At 39.6% G+C, this 18935-nt stretch overlaps 2 protein-coding genes across 5 annotated transcripts in view; one reads left to right on the top strand and one right to left on the bottom strand.

Moving 5' to 3' along the window:
- Nucleotides 1-11465, bottom strand: part of ttyh3a (tweety family member 3a) — a 22423-nt gene extending 10958 nt beyond the window's left edge. Inside the window, exons 1-8 of one of the 2 annotated variants that reach the window (XM_032536949.1) lie at nucleotides 11101-11465; nucleotides 10401-10583; nucleotides 7388-7557; nucleotides 5018-5129; nucleotides 4627-4847; nucleotides 3601-3696; nucleotides 3038-3110; nucleotides 1840-1915 (exon numbers count right to left, since the gene is read on the bottom strand). In XM_032536949.1, coding sequence (XP_032392840.1) covers nucleotides 1840-1915; nucleotides 3038-3110; nucleotides 3601-3696; nucleotides 4627-4847; nucleotides 5018-5129; nucleotides 7388-7557; nucleotides 10401-10526 — 874 coding nt within the window. In that variant the 5' untranslated portion in view covers nucleotides 10527-10583; nucleotides 11101-11465. The remainder of the gene's footprint in view (nucleotides 1-1839; nucleotides 1916-3037; nucleotides 3111-3600; nucleotides 3697-4626; nucleotides 4848-5017; nucleotides 5130-7387; nucleotides 7558-10400; nucleotides 10584-11100) is intronic. The other variant, XM_032536950.1, reaches the window with a different exon arrangement.
- A 705-nt stretch (nucleotides 11466-12170) lies between these two features.
- snx8a (sorting nexin 8a) overlaps nucleotides 12171-18935 on the top strand; it is a 10154-nt gene continuing 3389 nt past the window's right edge. Inside the window, exons 1-10 of one of the 3 annotated variants that reach the window (XM_032536952.1) lie at nucleotides 12171-12243; nucleotides 12981-13108; nucleotides 13892-14021; nucleotides 14896-15086; nucleotides 15432-15552; nucleotides 16845-16981; nucleotides 17692-17772; nucleotides 17864-18024; nucleotides 18222-18351; nucleotides 18448-18516. In XM_032536952.1, coding sequence (XP_032392843.1) covers nucleotides 12222-12243; nucleotides 12981-13108; nucleotides 13892-14021; nucleotides 14896-15086; nucleotides 15432-15552; nucleotides 16845-16981; nucleotides 17692-17772; nucleotides 17864-18024; nucleotides 18222-18351; nucleotides 18448-18516 — 1170 coding nt within the window. In that variant the 5' untranslated portion in view covers nucleotides 12171-12221. Of the gene's footprint in view, nucleotides 12244-12962; nucleotides 13109-13891; nucleotides 14022-14895; nucleotides 15087-15431; nucleotides 15553-16844; nucleotides 16982-17691; nucleotides 17773-17863; nucleotides 18025-18221; nucleotides 18352-18447; nucleotides 18517-18935 lie in introns of all 3 variants that reach the window. The other 2 variants (XM_032536951.1, XM_032536954.1) reach the window with 2 other exon arrangements.

The following is an 18935-nucleotide window of genomic DNA, read 5'->3' as shown; positions in this document are numbered from 1 at the left end:
TCTGACATCTCTCCATTAGTGCATGTATTAGGTACTGAGCATGTGTGTGTAATTCAGGCCTGTGTGTAATGTGTATGATAACAACAGAGTGTCAATTGTAATTTCCCCTTGCGGGACTAATAAAGTATATTAAAGTATAAAACTTACTTATAATGTTAGTAAAGTATACAAAGCACGTCATTTCACAGCCTGGTAGCAGACCCATGCAGAGACATTGGATTTTATTTTCTAGCTCTGTCTCAACGTGTTCCCTGCTTGCCTTGTTAGAGCTTGACTGCTTCTGTAACTGTGCTCCCGTTGAGCTAATCCTGAGGTGAAAAGAATAAAGTTCACATGCGCTCTAATAGCATGAATAAATGTGTTTTTCCCATGATGCAGTAACACATATGCAACAACAGAACACAAAGCCAGTAAAAGGCTTAGGTATAACCTTTCTTATAACACAGAGCTTACTAAAGAGCAGTTTAATCATCTCTGGAGTTAAAATTACAGGGAAAACTTGTATGGTGCTCACAGTACACCAGAGAGCAGAACAGACTGTAATCATAGTTTTGGCTTTCACATGCTATTAAAACCCATTCTAGCGACTACCTCATATCGTTGAGTAGGAGTCGATGAGAAATCCTCAGTGACTCAAAAGCAACAGCAACATCCACAAATACAAGCTGTGAGAACACCACCACCAACCTAGACGTCCACACTCACTGCTGTGTCGGGAGCTTCTTTCCTACACAGTTGAGCAAACTCATGACGAAGATTTCCGGTATAGAGAAGTTCATAGAGAGTAAATTTCTGTCATACATACACCCACACTCATAAATATCAGGAAAAACCACCTTTTGGAAATGGATTGAAATACTGCTGTTCCTGTATAACTTAGAACTTAGTTTCCACTCTGATGACATAGGGTGCTACAGTGGGCTGGAAAGAAGATTCAATTATGGCTTATAATAACCAAAAATATAAAAGTCACAGGAAACTTTATATACATGTAATTCTGTTATTTTGCCACAGTTAATGTAGCAAAAAATTAAGTATTTGTCCTACCAATAACTTAAGTAATTCAAGCTCAGAATAAAGCTTACAGTTTACATGTGTGACAGAGGAAAAAATAGAACAGAAAACCCCCATACTGCACAATTCAGCCCTGGGGCAAAAATACAGCTTTACAGCTGCGGTATTACACAGTTTAGTACATAGAGTAAGTTGGTGCTCATGGTTCAGCAATAACCATATTTTAGAGAAGAAAGCAGAAAAAAAAACTGGGAAGCTGATGATGATAAAAAAGCACATCAAGTAGACACGAAGTCCTGGGTGTTTTTCATTTCTAAGCACCATCTTCTGGACTGAAGAGGGATGCAGGAAATGCATTGTGTCTTTGATCCTCTTCTCCACTACTCTTATCTCCCCCATACACTCTGCCTTACACATACACCCGAGGCACTATCATTTTACACGCTTTTCCATCATGGAAGAGATTGGGCAATTGCTAAAACAAGATGGTTAAAGAGGCTTCTGTATTGCATAAAACGGCAGCTCATTGGCCTCTTGACCCTGCCGCAGATGTGGCAGTCATTTTCAGAGGCTTTTTATGGGCAATGGACAAGATCAAGCCCAATTCTTCATAACAATTCCACTTCACTGCTGCACAATAATCAGAGCATTGAGAACGGGAAAGAGGCAAAAATTAAAGAATTTATGGCTAATGTGTCCTCCACAATTTCAGATAAGTAACCTTCACCATTTCTAAGAGTTGTCTGAGTAAATACAAAACCAACGCATTACAACCTGGTAATCTCGATCAGTGTCATATGAGTGATACTTGTATGTGATTCATACCTTGATTGATGACGCCATACTGGTCTGCTACTTTGGTGACATACGTGTCAGGGGCAGCACAGAAGTCACTGGAGGTCTAGAAAAACAAAGACTTAGAAATGAACAACACAGTTGTAGTGACATTTTCCCAGCATAATAACAACAACACATTACTAGATGCAATGTCATGTTGGATGGAACGTGGGAGTAATTGATTGCAGCTATCAAAAACATGTTTGCAATGTTACAGGCTGATTCCATCCAAGCATCAAAGTAGTTTTTTGTAAGGCAGGCAAATTAGCTGCTTTGGTCTTCTGTGTACAATGGTTGCAATATAATGGTTGCAATATAATGGCTACAAAGCTAATCTTAATTATTTTGCTTGTGATCACAAGTCTCACCACCATTAATCTTCAGCATTTTCTGGAAAGTGCTGAGTGACAAGAAAAGTATAAAACCCTGTAATTGTGATGCAACTAAATACAACAATAATTTTCGTGTTTAAATACATTTGTGGAACATAAACTTGTTTTCAGGGCTAATGAAGTACAGGGCTGCAGATGCATTTCGCTACCATTTGAGACAGTGGGAGTGTTTTTCTTTAACTGATCAAATTTGATGACATTTTTATTTCATGTTGAAAAAGGAGGGGAGAGCGAGTCTGCCAGAGATTGCCTATGTGTTTGAGAGGTGGAGGGGCCGTAAGAGATGGGTAATGTCATCTACACTCTTGTGTCTTGTTTTCATAGCGTCACACTCATCTGCACATGCTATTGCACAGCACATTCTGGAGTCCTTGGTTGAGCAACAAAAAAAAAAGTTTGGTGTCACCTAGACATTTCCATTGCACTCCATTATAGACAGAATACCAGCTGAGATCAGTTGCATTGTTTTTTTTAACCAGGGCAGCAGGTTTCAGATTACATTATGTGCTTACATAATTGTAAAAGGGTTCTCTAAGGTTTTCTCAGTTAGTTTTTTAAAATGATATCAGATTAGTAAACAGAATGTGCCTTTGGAACATTGGATGAATGGTTGCTGATAATGGGCAATGTAGATATTGCATTAAAGATCAGCCACCCACTCAGATCAGATGGTATTCTGTCTAAAATGGAGTGGTGTGGAAATTTGTAAGTGGCCTAAAACGTTTGACCGGTAGTGTATGTAATGAACTGTGCAGCCCTGGAAAACGCTATCATGCTATGGTGGAGACACTTACCGCAGACACTGCCAATTCCAGCCCAAGAGAGACCCAGCTGATTACAAGAGCCACTACACCAAACAAGCACACCCTGGGGAGAGCAAGAAGGGGTGAGACGTTTTAGTACCTTTAAGCTGCGGTTAGTTTTAGAGATATACTATTTATGTGCACAACAAAAATCCATACAGTGTAGCGGGAGATATGTTTAAGCTAATTAAGTTGGTACTTTAGTATGTGTCAAGCCTACTCATGAGATCACAACACAATAAGCTTTTAAATTAACCATTTTTGGAGAAAAAAAAACAAAGGCAATTGACTATAAGCATTACTGTCACTGTGTAGGTTTGTTTGTCGTGATTAAGTGTTATTAGTAAACAACACCAAATACTGAGGATATCAGGCTCATTATGCTAAATGAATTGTGACTGGGCTGATATTTTATAGGGCAGAAATTCATCCTGACTAAATCATAATGACAAGATGGCCATGATCAGTTGAAGGATTCATGAACAATAATTTTATTACAATTTCCCAAGGCGGAACCAAGTCCTCTTGGGGCGATGACTCGTGATGAGACTCACCCTATAAGCGTTCCCTTGGAGTTGCGAATGAGGCCAAACAGCACCAGAAGGCAGATGAGGACGTCGAACAGTAGCAGGCCTATGTAGCCCAGCCACCTGTGAGGACAAATGTCATTAACAACAAATGGCCAAGAGCACAGCACACCATCTTCTAATAGAATTATGAGCACTATTTTTACAACAAGCACAATTCAAACTCTTAGCTCAAAAATACACAATTCTAATTCTTTAACAATTACCTAGAAGAAATGTGTTTAATAATTTATTTCAACATCATTTTATAATTTATTTCAACATTGTTCAAAACAAATGCCAAAGAGATTACAACAAGAGACCCCTTTCACATTTCCACATTGTTTTCACATTGACATTATTATAAATATTTCAATTATAGCCGTTTTCAGAATAAGTTAAGACACTTAAGCGACCTTACAACCCCTTATTTTGCATATACAATATGTAACGCATATCATGTTAGGTTTGAATTTATGTTGTGATACTCGATAAAAACAGTAAACCATTTGGTAAGTCCCTTGCATATTTATAAATTTGGGCATACATAAGCAAACGCAGTAATATCACGCAGAGGGATTTCAACTTTTCAATATTTTCTACCAAACTTATTGTAGGTATGAGATTCTTAGTGAGGCAGCAGACTGATGATATGCTGAACAAGTACGACTCAATCCTTGTTGTCTGTGCTCGCATCAGCTTCCTAATGCACTCAGAGAGATCCTCAGCCAGGGAAGAGACCAAGTAACATTCAACTATCCAACAACATGTGAACTAAGAGATGAGCAACAGCAAAGTCTTCACAAGCCAGTGAATTACTGAAAGAGTGTGGGTCTGCACTGAAAGTTTAATAAAGAGATGTAGCACACGAATCATGGTCTGTTGTCTATATTGCTCCTTGCTGCCACTCCTTATTCTGCAGCATCAAAAAGAAGCTGAATATATAATGTGTTGCATTATTCTGTATGGCATCCTTTGTTTGAGTGATTCCTTGAAGTGCATCACTAGACTTACCTGTACCAGTCAAACAGCTCAATCTTGACGGCCAGTTCCTCCAGGGAGATGTCGGTGTTGTCCCAGAAGGGGATCTCCACCATCTGTCTGACCAGCTCATCCAGCTGGCCCTGCAGCTTTTGGATGATGGACAGGTAGTCTGCGTGCTGTGCATACTGGCCCTCAAGCTGTTGCAGACTGTTGTCTACCGTCTGGTTCAATGAGGATGTACTGTCATATACCTAGAACCAGCACAGAGACAAACAAGGACACGATAGAGTTGAAGTAAAAGGAGATTTTCTGTACAACTCTAGTGATAGGGGGAAGCCAGGGATGCAAATGGAAGAAGGCTGATGAATTATTAAACATGTTGGTATAATTTACCAACATGTTTAATAGTCCTTAGTCTTACCAGCTTCTCCACCCCAGTTATTGTGCGGTTAGCATGGCGCAGGGAATACGTCAGCCGGTTCACTCCATCACAAGTCTCGCCGTTCCCATAGAAACCGACAGCAATGCCAGCGCTGAGAGGAGACAAAAGAAAGGGTGGGGAGACTGGGTGGTGAGGAGGAGGGATTAGCTAAAAAAGACACAAAGAGGAGACGAGAGAGAAGCGAGCGAGCGAGGGGGATAGCAAGGATGGGAGAGAGGCGTGTGAACTCTATATTAACCCTGTCGGTTCAGACCCCAGTCAACAGGCTCCTTTCAGCTTCGGCAGAAAGACTCCTTACAGAACCATGGAAACACAGTGGAATGGACCAGCTATGCCCCAAACCCCACACTACGGCTGACAAAGACTGTACTGAGGCAGGAGATCAGCTCTCATTTGCACTGACAGGCCTCAGGTTGCAAAAAAACTGTTCTGACAACTGCATTGGAAACTGTTTCTATAGGTACATGAAGAAAAGAAAAAGAATTCTGACAATTTGTGTGCCATTCGCAATCCTCTACAGAGGGGACGCTTCTCAGAGATATTGCTTTGTATATTTAAGTGAAAAAAAAAGGCTCACTTTCTGTGCTCAGAGAAGCAATTTGAAGCGAGAATCAATATCTCGTCCTGTGTTGCAACTGTTGGTGTGTGCTAACCCCCATCCTATGCCAGAGTGGATTAGATCAAGTACGATGATGATAAGCGAATCCCTCCAAGCTAAGTCAGACCAAGTCTAGTGCTCAGCCAACATCATTCAGTGAATCAATGGGTTTTCCCTGCTTCCTGGAGGGCTGCTAACCTCTTCCTATCAAACCGTGCAGTGTGAAAAAAGTGAACAGAAGCAGCGTCAGAGCAAAAACACAACTAACCTCCCTGCTGTGACGATGAGCCAGTGGAAACTGCTCTTTCAATATTGGTTAAAACAACACTCAAAATGTACTGATAACACACAAATGAAACATTTAGGATAATCCCAATATCGTTGATGGTGGTGCAGTGCCTTTTGCAATATCGTCACGCAGAGACTCTTTAAAGAACAAAAGCAAACCTCAACAAAGAAATGTATGATCTCCTAGAATCTATTTTTTTTTTTTTACTAAAACACATTGGGGCAAGGGTACAAGGACCCACAAATACAGTGATTGTAATGCAGTTCTTGTACTCATCAAGTCCCCCAAGCTCTTTGTACTACTCTGAATCGGCCGTGATGGCTCTCCAGTGGCCCATCAACAGGAGGAGGAAAACAGGAAACAACTGCAATGTTCAAGGATAGGAAGCATGTCCAGATGGTACAGTTCTCACACCATCTACTTCAAAAACATTAAAATACTAAACTGAAGCATATGGCACTCCTATAGTATTTGTGCTTTAACTGTGCACACATACAAATATGATTCCCCTCAGCACTGCTGTACAGTTTTACAAACATTAAAAACAAGTTCATAACTAATTCCTTCATCCATGCTATGTGTGTGAGTGAGGCTGGGGGTTAGCCTTGCCTTACAGGCTTAGTTTAAGTAATAAAAGTCTTTGGGGTTTCTGTTAAGAAGCTGTTTCATTGAAATGTGATTTCATTTGACCTTGGATCATTTTGTGTAGTGAACTGTGGTTGTTGCTAAATTAAAAGCATATCCTTTTTCATATGGAAAATATTGAGTGGACTGAGCAAAATTTCAAGCCTCTGCAAACTGAAATGTGTTACAATTATTGTGATTAGAAAATTGCATGTTCATTGACTTATTGTTGGTTGGTTTGGAGGAGCAGGCTGTTTCAGGATAGTTCTTGCCCCTTTGTGAATCCAAGCTTTCCATTGAGTTTAGTGCCGACCACATAATTAACATATTTAGCTAAAATTGGTCAGTTGTTGATTGGTTTCTTGCCTCTCCCTGTATGCCATTTTCAGACAACGCATACAGTATGAATCTTAAAATGATCATACAAGACAAATGCAGCAGGACACAGCAGGTGACTTACAGCAAGATCACTGTGTCTCGCTCTGCTCCCTTGTCACTATTGTAGAAGCATGAAGGTGGTCAAACCCAAACAACTTAATACATACGGACAAATTCAAATACATACTCTCAGAAAGACGTACCAATTTATCTAAATCATATTCCAAAATAGGGTTTCAGGACATTTACAAAGTATTTAATTCACACAGGAGTACCCAAAAATAGACTTTATCATGTAGTTATTCCATTTGGACTATGTATGTATTGAATTACCAGAAAACATGTTATATTGTGATAAATGTTGTTATCCAGATATGAAATGACTTATATTGGGATGTAAGATTTTGGCTATATCACCCAGCCCTAATCCTCTCCACTCCAATCATGTGTTAAGACTCACCTGCAGACGAGTGTTGCAATGATGACACACCAGGCTGTGCAGCAGCAGTCAGCACCGGGCGGATCCTCGTTCTTTTTTCGCCGGCAGCACAGACAAATGGAATAGATAAGCAGGAACAGGAGGTCCAGTGCCAGACAGGCGAGCGCCACACCACCCAGTAACAGGATCGACTGGTGGACAGAGGGATAGCGTTAAAACTTCATTGCTGATACCACTTTTACATCAGTAAAAATTTAGAATGAAAGACAAATTGAGCTATACATACATTCGATGCTAGCAGTAGAGCAATACACTATCATAGGCAAACCTCTTAGTCAACAGCAGCACTATGTAGATAAGGCAAAGGGCCTACTTCACTGAATACTCCTAAAGATTCATGGCTGGGGTAGATTTCCATCCTGCTATTTTTGTTTTGTAAAAACCCAGAGTTAATCCATTGGTTTAGTTTTCTCAACAATGCATCACAGTGACTGACACACCCTGATGCCGACCGGTTTTATGGCAGTTGGTGAACTCAACCTTGGAACAATTGCTCAAAGCACAGTTTTGACAACCCAATATTTAGTGAGTCTATTCCATTGAACCAATCCTGTTGATACAGACAAATGAAAGACAGGATAATCAGACACAAATATGAATGAATGAATAAATGAATGACTTGGCTTCCATATGTAGTTCTGCACAGTTCAACCAAACAGGACTCAATAACTGTGAATGAGTGTGTCCAGCAGGAAAAACTATAATCCTACTGAGCGGTATGGAGAAACTCAAATATCACGATATTCTTGACAAAATGCATCAATATTCAAAATATTTTCACAGTGAGATTTTAGTAATCATCATCAATAAAGTGGATGTACTGATTAAGTGGGTAAAGGCAAAAAATAGAACTTTACTGTAATGCAGCCTTTAAAACCAGGGAAAGACAACACATATGCCTTATTACGATACTTAAAATCTAAAACGTCTCATCTACTGATATTGATATATTGCCCAGCCTCATTGCATGTTGCTGTTGGGATATTGCTTCTAGATCATCTGTGCAAGATGTAAGAGTGACAAATTCAAAGGCACCAAGGTTGCATCATCATGAAATAGTCCTATAATGAGCAGCACTAACAGCTGACAAGTCAAGACTTGCCCTGAAAACTGAGTGAGAGCTGTGCATTGATAATAATAAGCAGAATAGTGGGTTAATAAAGCATGGTGTTTAAGCTAATTATGGCCTCTTATGTTTTGCTCATGTTGTGATAAAGGTGTGGAGTGACATAATGTGCTCCAACAGCTATATTAGCCTACCTGTGCATTCTAAGAACTTGTGCATTATGTTTCCACTGAATATCCCCATTCTTTTAACAGTAATGTTGTTTACATTGGACTTCTAACTGGACACACTGAGCGCCAAACATATACAGCTGCAGCCATTAACTAACCAATGAACTCTTCCTGTACCCTACCAGGAAAAGGCTCCTAATTTTACCTCAGAGAGCGGGACAGTAACAATGGTGAGGTGGTACAACAATGACCCTTTTCAGTAAATGGACTCCAGCGTCATCTTAGGTAAACAGTACATTCTGTAAAATTCTCATTTGGTCTTAACTAGAGCCCATCCTTGCCACTAAATCATGAATCAACTAAAGAAATCTAGCCAACATCTGACATATTTCCACCTTAAAAAATGAAAAGCATAACAAAGTCAGTTAATGAATGAATTAAAGACAAGTATTAATTATTTTAGGGCCAAATGATGTTGGTACATTAAACTCTTTATCAAGCCCTAGGCAAAATAAACAACTTCCCATCTTACAAGACAGCAGCATTAAGTTAACTAAACAGTTGACTTAACAGTTTCCACTAAATTAGTTAAGAGGATTTGCAGGATGTCTTTGTTGAATGTTAAACTAATGGTTAATCTGAAGTTAATGCTATGCCATCTGACACAATCAGGGGTCCTAACTTTCAAACTGGATATATGCAGCCATTTCCTTGGATCCTGTGGAAGCTTATATGTGTGTCATGTCAATCACCGTTCTGAGAGGCATAACAGAAACCAATGGCATCAGCATAAATGAGAACATAGAAAGTGCTAAACACCCACCAAAGGTACAACTGCATAAAGAACCTAGATTTAGAGATTTTCTTATAATAACCATGTGAAAAAGGCCAAGCTGCTCTTTCCTCCCGGAGTCTCAGCTGTTCATCAGACTGTACAGTCTACTTCTGGGCCATTGCTACCTTTTTAAAAATAGGACTAAATCATCTGGAAATAGATGTTTTTGCAAAAGTACTTAACAAGTAATTAAGTAAGATTTATTTTTATAGCACATTAAAAAAGCTTGCACTGCCCAAAGTGCTGTACATAGAGCATTAAGCACAGAATAATAAAATAGAATCAACACTTACAGCTACAGATCAGTGATTTAAGTTAAGAAGACATCAAGAGACAAACACTTAATTACAGACATAACAGGGTAAGACAAATAAAACACAGGGAAGGCCAATGTAAATACCTGAGTTTTGAGCCTGGTTTTAAATATTGTAATTGAAGGGTAATTGCTGATGTCAGGTGGCGAGCAACAGAAAAGGCTCTGTCAAATACAGGTTAGACTAAATTTGAGGATTGCGGTTTAAGTCAATTTAGGTGGCTTGGATCACATTATACAATGGCAGCTGGCTGGTGTCTGGCAAATGTCAAGACATGGATAGAACAGCTACACACAGATGGTGACATGGATCAAAAGGTCAAAAGGTGAAGAGGAGGACCAGGTGCAAACAGGTCATCTGTCACTGAGAAATACTATTAACGTTAACTTAAATTTAAGGTTACAGGCTTAGAGAAAGTATGGGACACAATCATATTCTCCTGCTCATGAAGGTGGAGGCTGAACTCGATCTAACACGTCAAACAAACATGACTTGTTAACATTCCTGTAGGCATATGTAAGGTGTCTGGGAATCGTAATTTATTGGGTCATATGATACGAGACACATGGGTCGGTGAGACGTTTTTTACCTGTTGATATGTCCAGTCCTCTGGTCGGAAATCACTGCTTGTTTGCTCGAACATGAAGTTGAAATGGGGAAGTCTGTGTATAAGGTTCACCCACCATGGTGGAGAGTAGCTAACCACTGCTGCCATTGCGAGCAAATGTTAATATGATCCAGTCAACAAAGAGGCAAGCAAGGATGCTTGAAACTGTAAACACAGAGAGGAATCCACTTCATAAAGTAGTTATGTCTTAGCCGGGATGAAAGACTAAAACAATAGCAGTGTTGTTAATCTAGCATAAGAAACGAAGTTGGTAAGGTAGCTCGCGTTAGATACTCTAACGATCCCACCTAGATAGATAAAGTTGAAGTGTTGTTTTGACTGTGCCAATTGCAAATGTTAGCTATTCATCTTAATCAGTACATAATGGATGTTCACATTATATTATACAATTTAGTATTAGTAATGCAAGCTCGACAAGAACAACGTTCTGGTCACAAACAGTGATGTAACGTTGCCTTACTAACAACGTTAACGTTATAACTCCGGGCGAAGGGAAGCTAGTAAACGTTAGCTAGCTAGCACATTAACATGTCAACTTATGTCAAGGTTGTGTCCCTAGTCGGGATCTTGTCTTAATGTTAGCGGTAAACTCCCGAGAGTCGCGGTCAATTTAAATGTCGTAAAATAAAACGTAAAAAAAAAAAAAGCTAGCTAGTTTTACCCGTAATGTAGCTAGCTAACTCAGCTAACGTTAGCCGGGTTTGGCTGCTGGTTAGCTAGTTCAGTCCGCTGAGACTCGTGCACGGAGGCGAATAACAAAAAGAAGTCTCTTTTGTTCCACTTGACATGTTGGTCTGCGGTTAGTTAGCTACATCCTGTTTTGTTCAGCTGGTAATTCCCCGGTTTCTCTTTTGCAGTCCTATTCCAAGTTCCTCCGAGTAAAACGTCCATCAAGTTATTAGTTGATTGTAGGGAGAACGGTGGCCAACACGGCGATTGTTCACAAAATTGACCCAGCTGGCGGCATACCCGGCCCGGCCAGCACACAGCCCATTTCACCGGCATAAAAATGACCAAGTAGCGCCACCTAGAGGCGCCATGTTGATGAGCTAATGAGAGATTCAAGGACTGTCGGATATATTATAACTCCTGCTTTATTGAATTGGGTGGTGAATTCAATTTAAAAAGAAAGCCGTGATTTTTTTTGGGATTTGACAGGGGCTTAAAGCATAATCTCACCACATGGTAAACGTTATGTACCTAACAAACCATAACAGGTAAACGCTCAATTTTATATTCTATAGCAGTGCAACTTGATTTTAAAATATTCAAATATTTCTGATCGTGGCATTTAGCTAAATATCGGAAAAGCCGTGGTTTATTTACGACTGTAGAAATATAGAAATTGAAATTTACGAGGAGTACATAAAGGCAGCGTTAGCTCAAGTTTTAAGAATGAGGAACGGAAATTCAAGCCAAATTTAATTGGAAGTGAAACCAGATAATAATCAAGCCTTGATAAAACAACTTCTATCAGATTATTTGGTGAAATAGAAATTGACTGCATTAACTGAGCTGCTGATTGAGTTGCTTTGATATTAGCACTTGCACCCGCGCTTCTTTACTCCTTCAAAACTTAAACGTTTAATTTAATTAGGCTACTACAAGAGATGACGACATACTCATAAGCTGCCAGTGCATGTAAGTGTCGGCTATTGCTCTACTCTACCCTTGGACTTTAACCAGCGCTCACTACAACTTTAAGAAATAAATGACTTGTTTTTTCTTTTTCTGCAGGAAATCACATGGAGGTGCTCTTGCGCTCACATGACAGTCTGAACCATGGCAGGAGAGATCAATGAAGGTACAGTGCGAAAACGTCTTCTACTCTTCATATCACAATACTGCCATATTATTTGCTAATCAGTATTTCCAGTTTGGGGTTGCGGTGTCGAGCCAGTTAAAGTATGTCATTTTAGATGTTTTAAAATGTGGTCATTCCTGTTCGGGAAAGTCGCGACGTGAACTAACCAATGAGAAAGTTTGGGTACATTAAGATCTCACAGTGAAGTTGCTCCATCTTAGAAAACCCTCAATAAGTGGTTGATCCTATTTTGGTGGGCTGCTGTTTTCTTCATTTCTTTATACCCGGTGAGCTACAGTAGGCCTAACATATTATTTTTAAAGATGCCAGGGATGCAATAGGGTTTCTGAACGTTTTGATTAATTTTTTTTCCTGCCACGTGAAAGTGAGTCTGTGCATTGCAGGACTTTTGAAGTATATCAGTACTCAGATTTCATATCTTCGTCGTATCTCCTTCACACTACTGTAAAGCTGTGGTAAGGCTGATGATATCTGAGGGTTGTCTGTTTTAGATACCTTGAAATAATGGGAGCAAAACTATGAACTGTGTTGATGTCATATAAAGTCATATGATGGGAAATAAAATGAGTCAATAAAAGGTGGAAAGATCACAAAAAACCATTGAGTACCACTGATGTAAAGTAAATCATCTATTAAATGATTTTTGATGAGGGGTATATGATCAAATATTACACTTGAGTGGCTGTGATGCTATGTAGGTGTTGTTCCCCTTTTAGGCTCAGTTCCTGCCTATTACAGGGAAGTATATGAGGCCATCCGCTGTAAAACAGATGAGAGAGTGCAGGTTGAAGTTTTTCAGCGGTTACTCCAAAGGACCGATCTCTCCAAGACGGTTGTAGGCCAGGTGAGGGGTTCACACTTAAATTATCATGAGGCTGCAGCAGGCAGCAGTCTATACACATTTGCTGTTTGTAATTTTACAAAGGCAGCCTCCACTATAAACAACAGTAAATTACATTTTCAAACAATTATCACATTCTGCACCATGTCTTTTTACCTGGCATGTGCCTGATACAGCTTGCTATAACTTATTTTTGCATCCCGTCCAAATACTTTTTTATATTCACTTTCATTGCACACGTAGACTTGAGATTTTATGGTGACAGAGGGCTGGAATATGAAAAAATTATTGATTGGTAAATTTAAAAAGTCTAAGACCAATTTTCTAATGAAAGGAATGCATTAATAAGTTAAATACTTCAGTACATGATATCCCTGTGCAAATATTAGTTTGATTCTGATAAGACTTTATGTTTTGTGCAGGCAATGCAGATACTGTAGACATAAGTGTAATGTCTTATCAATAGGAAGTTGGTACCAGCTTTGTGTAGACTAGCAGACTGTTAAAGAGGTGGCCTTTACATAATTCACAACCTGTCAGATTTGGTTCCGGTAAAGATAGAATATAAGATATTGCTACAACACACATCAGTGTTATGAATTTGTTCTGAGTGTGGAGTGTTTGTCATGGTTCAGTAGAATTTTCCTTTTCCTGACCATTCAGCATATCATTGCCTTTGTGTCTAGTGAGCACTTTTTGCATAGAGGAATGCAAAACCACAGTTGAATTTGGATCTTGGACTGAAGAACGGTGACCTTAAGATCATATTGTCTTTGTCCTTTTCAGATTGCTGAGCATGTTGACTACACAGATGGATTCCTGAGCAAGTTGTCCCTCTATAAAGCCCTCGCTTTGATTGCTCTTGCTCAGCAAGGAAAGCAACCTAGCCCCAAACTCTTGGAGAACTGCATACAAGGTAGGTTACAGTGAAAACAGAGTAGTAAAGCTTTGCTTAATAAGTAGCTTGATGATTCCTCTGTGTGTCTGAGAGCAACCTCAGCTATCCCCCCACTGTCAAGATATTTCATCTGTACAGGGCAAATGTCACTCTTTTATTGTCTCACATAGACTCAAGGTTTAAACAGTTTACCATTGGGATACACCCAGCTATTTAATAAGATTTACTGCATAATATCGTAATACTTATAAAGTAACAGAAAGACCGTGTGTGTGTGTGTGTGTGTGATAGGCCCAATGCATTTGTGCAAAAATAAACTTTTTCATACTATACTTCTAGTTTATTTCACAACAAAAAAACGCCTATTTTTTAATTTAATTCAGCTATCTATTATTCAGTTATATGTTTAATTTATTTTGGTAAAGAAGCCTTTGCTATGTTTAAGTGTTGCATACCTTCTCTAGTCCCAGAGTGGCAAGATGATAGGGGGGGAGCTCATGGTTTTCATAGAGGTAGCCATTATGCTGGTTTGAGTTAGATTCATTCCCGTCCTTCTGTGACTATTTAAAGCTCTCTCTGTTATTTCAGGTGTGGCCGGTAACGCAGCTAGCTGCATACCACTTCCACATCTGCTCAAGAACAAGTTTTCTGCAATTGTCGCAGTACAATACATTCAATCATGACCTTATTGGAATGTACAGAAATGGTTAAATAACAGACAGCATGCACAATACTGTGCTAGCTAAACCCAAATAGAGCGAGACACGTAGTAATCTGTTAAAAAGAGAAAAGTGGTTTGAACACCAGCATTCCTCACAGTTAAGAAATTTGTTTCATTCTAGATTTATTGATTTAATCAATTAGAAGTTGGTGCTTGTTGTGTGCTTGATAGAGTTACCAAAACCTCAGCTCGGAGAGCTGAAGGACCTTAACGCATTGAGGATGCAGCCGGCTCAAGAGGACGTTCTGACGATGTCCCAGACGCTGGACAGACTGCTGGTCAGAGACACAGTCCAGGTGGAGCTCATACCTGAGAAGAAAGGCTTGTTCCTCAAACATGTGGAGTACCAGCTCACCAGCCAGGCAAGGGATCCCATAAATCTCATTGCGTGTAAATGATTGTTCTAGAATAACCTTAACAACAAGAAAAGCTGAAAATGTGGGGCAGTATTCTTCATTTGTGTCTTACCCTTTGAATCATTTCTTTTCCCACTTCTCAAGTGTGAATTGCATAATTTACTCTGGGGCTTTTACTACAATAGTTAGTCTTTTTTCCCTTTTCTTGGAGTAATCGTTTGTAGCCTACATGACAAAAAGTACACATTTGCCTTCCCTTATTCACGTAACTCAGTTTCCATCAGAAAACTTAATGATGCATGCTCTTGTTCATTTTGTGATGATTTTCTTTCTTTGCTTCATGTTTTTTAGCGTTATAAAATATCAGTTTACCGGCGCTATAGTGATTTCGATGTCTTCCATGAGGTTTTGCTTCAGAGATTTGCCTACAGAGTGGTGCCGGCGCTGCCACCTAAAAGAATGTTAAAAGGAGGTATGTTACTCTGCCTGAACTCTGACATCTACACAATCACCGTTGTCATCCCTTGTTTCTGTATTTCCTCAATTTTTTCATTTCTTTCTGAACCCATAATTGTTTTAAGAGCATAGTTTGGATTATTTGGGTGTACGTGCTTCACTGAAAGGTTAGTTGTAAATATCCAAGCTGAGCATTTTTTTTTTGTTTAATAAAGAAGTGTTAAATTTGAATACAAACTGTTCCTGCAGGCTCTGTTGTTTCACACAGTCATTGCCATTCATCTAAGGTAGTGTCTGGAAAAAAACAAGGAAACTAGTGAAGTGTAAAATTAGCATATTAGTTTTAGTGTACCTTTTTGGAATGATAATTATATATACACACACACACACACACACACACACACACACAGTTGATTGCAAAATACTTTTGTCTACTTGTCACAGTAGACAAACAATGTCTCAATCTTTTAAGTACAGAATGTCATAACGGTACCACACATGTAAATCCACCATCCCACCGAATGTACTTTTTTTTTTAAATTTATTTTTTTGTTTTTGTTTCCTCACATCCTGCTCATATGTGTAGCTGAAGATCTAGCCTCGATGTCTGTATGTCTGTATATGTATATAATTACTCTTTTTGTTTATCAGTAATTACTGCAGTGGAATTTTGAGGATAAGTAAACCCGATGATAGCATTGCACCTCTATGACACTGTCGGACTCGTGATGGTTTAAAAAAAGTGATAGATGCAGCAGAAAGAATAAGAGATAATATTTTTTAAATTCCATGCACTTTCCCAGTGTCAGTACCTGGTGCCTACATTACCAGCAATGCAACTTGACCACCGACAGCTTAGTGGGAGGTTGATGTGCGTTATGCTAGCAGCGGCTAGTGTAGCCTCGGGCCGCTAACCTCAGGCAGAGAGGAGGAGGGTTAAAAGGTCACTTCTTCCTAACTCCACACCAACAGATTGTTTTCCCTTTAAATTTGTAGTCTTTAGTGCCAACTGACTTTGACTCAAATTTTGCACAGCTCCCTCTGCAGCCACAAAAGGCGTTACACAATGTTTCTTTCACATGCAGCTGAACTCCCCACCACTTGTAAATAGACAAAACCGGTGGAGATCTCCTTTGGTGTTTGTATTTATTTAAAAAGGATTCTACATTATATAAATTGACCATAAACGTGGTTGGTACACTAGTTTATTTTAACAGTCTACCCCTATCATGGTTTATAGCCATAACTCTCAACATTAGCACACCTGTTTGAAGTGCTGAAGGTGTTCTCTCTCGTATCTGTCCACAGTCTTGACCTCTGTCTCGGAGCGTGAGTTCATTGAAGGAAGGAGGCGTGCGCTTGGCAGATTCATCAACTTGGTGGCACGGCATCCATTCTTCTCAGAAGACGAGCTGGTCAAGACCTTCCTCACCTTCAGTGGCTCCGTATGTACATCAATCAATCAACATTTATTTATATAGCACTTTACAGCAACCAGAGGTATCCAAAGTGCTTTACATCAAGAACCAAGAATAAAACAACATAACATACAATAAAAACATAGAAAACAGTAAAATCAGAAAAGGTTACAGAGAAACATGAGGAGGAGAGGGGAATTTTCCCCCCACTATGTATCAAAAGCCATAAATATGTTTTGAGTTTGGATATAAAGAGAGCTACAACTGTAATAGTGCAACTATCAGGGGGTAACTTGTTCCAGAGCAACACCACACAGTTTATACCTTGAGCTTGGGACTTGTAAAAGCCAGTTGATTTGAAGACCGCAAAGACCTGTTGTGCTCACAAAGGGTTAAAATCAAGGACAAATACTCCAGGGCCAGGCTATTTAAGGCCTTGAAAACAAACATTAAAATCTTAAAATTGAGTCACAAACACACAGGGAGCCATTGAAGGGTGTGGAGAACATTTTGTGCAAGTTGAAGGCCCCTAGATGGAGGTTTTTATTTAGAACAACATGAAGAGCATTACAATAATCCAGCCTCAATCATGTTGTATCTTTGCAACTCGCTGCCTAGTGCTGTGGCACCAGCTGTTGCACAATAAGCATTATCATCATGATGACTGACAGTGAGATGCATCCTGTTACTAAGTGTCTTTTTCCACTCAAACACTCCCCACCCGTCTTCCCAAACAGGATGTTCAGACTAAGCTGCGTGACGCTTACAAGAAAATGGGTGATGAGTTCATGACTAACAGAATCGCAACCCAGGCGAAGGTTTGTCACTTGTCACATATGTACAATGAAAAATGAACATACTTTCCTTCCCAATCACCTGCATTTTAAAATGCTTGGATCTGTTTTTTAGGAACATCTCCCCGCTGACATTCAGGCTCAGTTCTCGACAAGCAGAGAGCTGATTAGAAATATTCACAACAGCTTCCAGAAGCTGCGGGACAGGGCTGAGAAAATGGCGGAGCGCTCTAAGGAGAATGCAGCTGATCTCCTCATGTTTGGCAGAGAGCTCAGGTATTTCATTATCATGGGTATAAAGTTAAAGTTTTTTTTCCAGTATCAGAGGTTTTGGACTGAGCAAACAAATGTTAATAAGATTCTAGATCCTCTGCGTTGTTGTGTCTCTTCATGGTTGTTAGTTTGAAATGAGTTTGGCAGCTAAGATGCCACTATGTTACATTCTGGCTCTGTAATAGTGCTGTTTTCGACAGTACGCTGGGCTCAGATGCTTCGTCTCTTCCCTCCTTGGCCTCTTCACAAAGCACCTGGGGGACCCTGCGTCAGTCTCTGAAGAGTCTATCTGTGGAGTTTGCTGTGCTATCTGACAAAGCGGCTCAGCAGGTATAGCCTTGAGTCCTTCATCCCCACCCAACTGCTCTGCTGTGCTTGTCCAAAACTGGCACTGGGTAAAAGATGTTGTTTTGCTTATGTCCTCAGGGCAGACGGGAGGAGGATGATGTTGTGGAAAAACTGAATATTTTCCTGGATTTGCTGCAATCGTACAGAGTAAGTCAGTTTCACTTTATTTGTATTTTTTTTTGCTGTGCTCCTTTAGCCTGACTTGAGTCTACCTCCAGGGCCAGGCGATTTTGTTAAGCTGTTTGTACATTTCACATCACAATCTAATGATACTCACTTTACGATGCACCTCAAAATGATTTTTCAAGGCAATAACATCAATAGGAACAAGGATAATTACAGTAAATCCAGGTTCACTTAATAACTAAATTTAGAGTATTATGTAATGATGAATTTAAAAAAAAAAATGCACCCTATTTTCCCAGACCCAACCAGTCTATCTCACATGGAAACAGTTCTTAGTGGTGGGTGTTTTGCAGAGATTAAACAAGGGGACTGGTGGGAAATGTGTAATATGTATGGTAATTTCATAATTTGTACAAACAATTCTCCCACCATCCTTGGCT

The sequence above is a fragment of the Etheostoma spectabile genome, chromosome 15 (assembly GCF_008692095.1).
Source record: "Etheostoma spectabile isolate EspeVRDwgs_2016 chromosome 15, UIUC_Espe_1.0, whole genome shotgun sequence".
Classification (NCBI taxonomy): Eukaryota; Metazoa; Chordata; class Actinopteri; order Perciformes; family Percidae; genus Etheostoma; species Etheostoma spectabile.
Note: the sequence above shows the minus strand (reverse complement) of the source record. Positions and strands in the feature narration are given on the sequence as shown.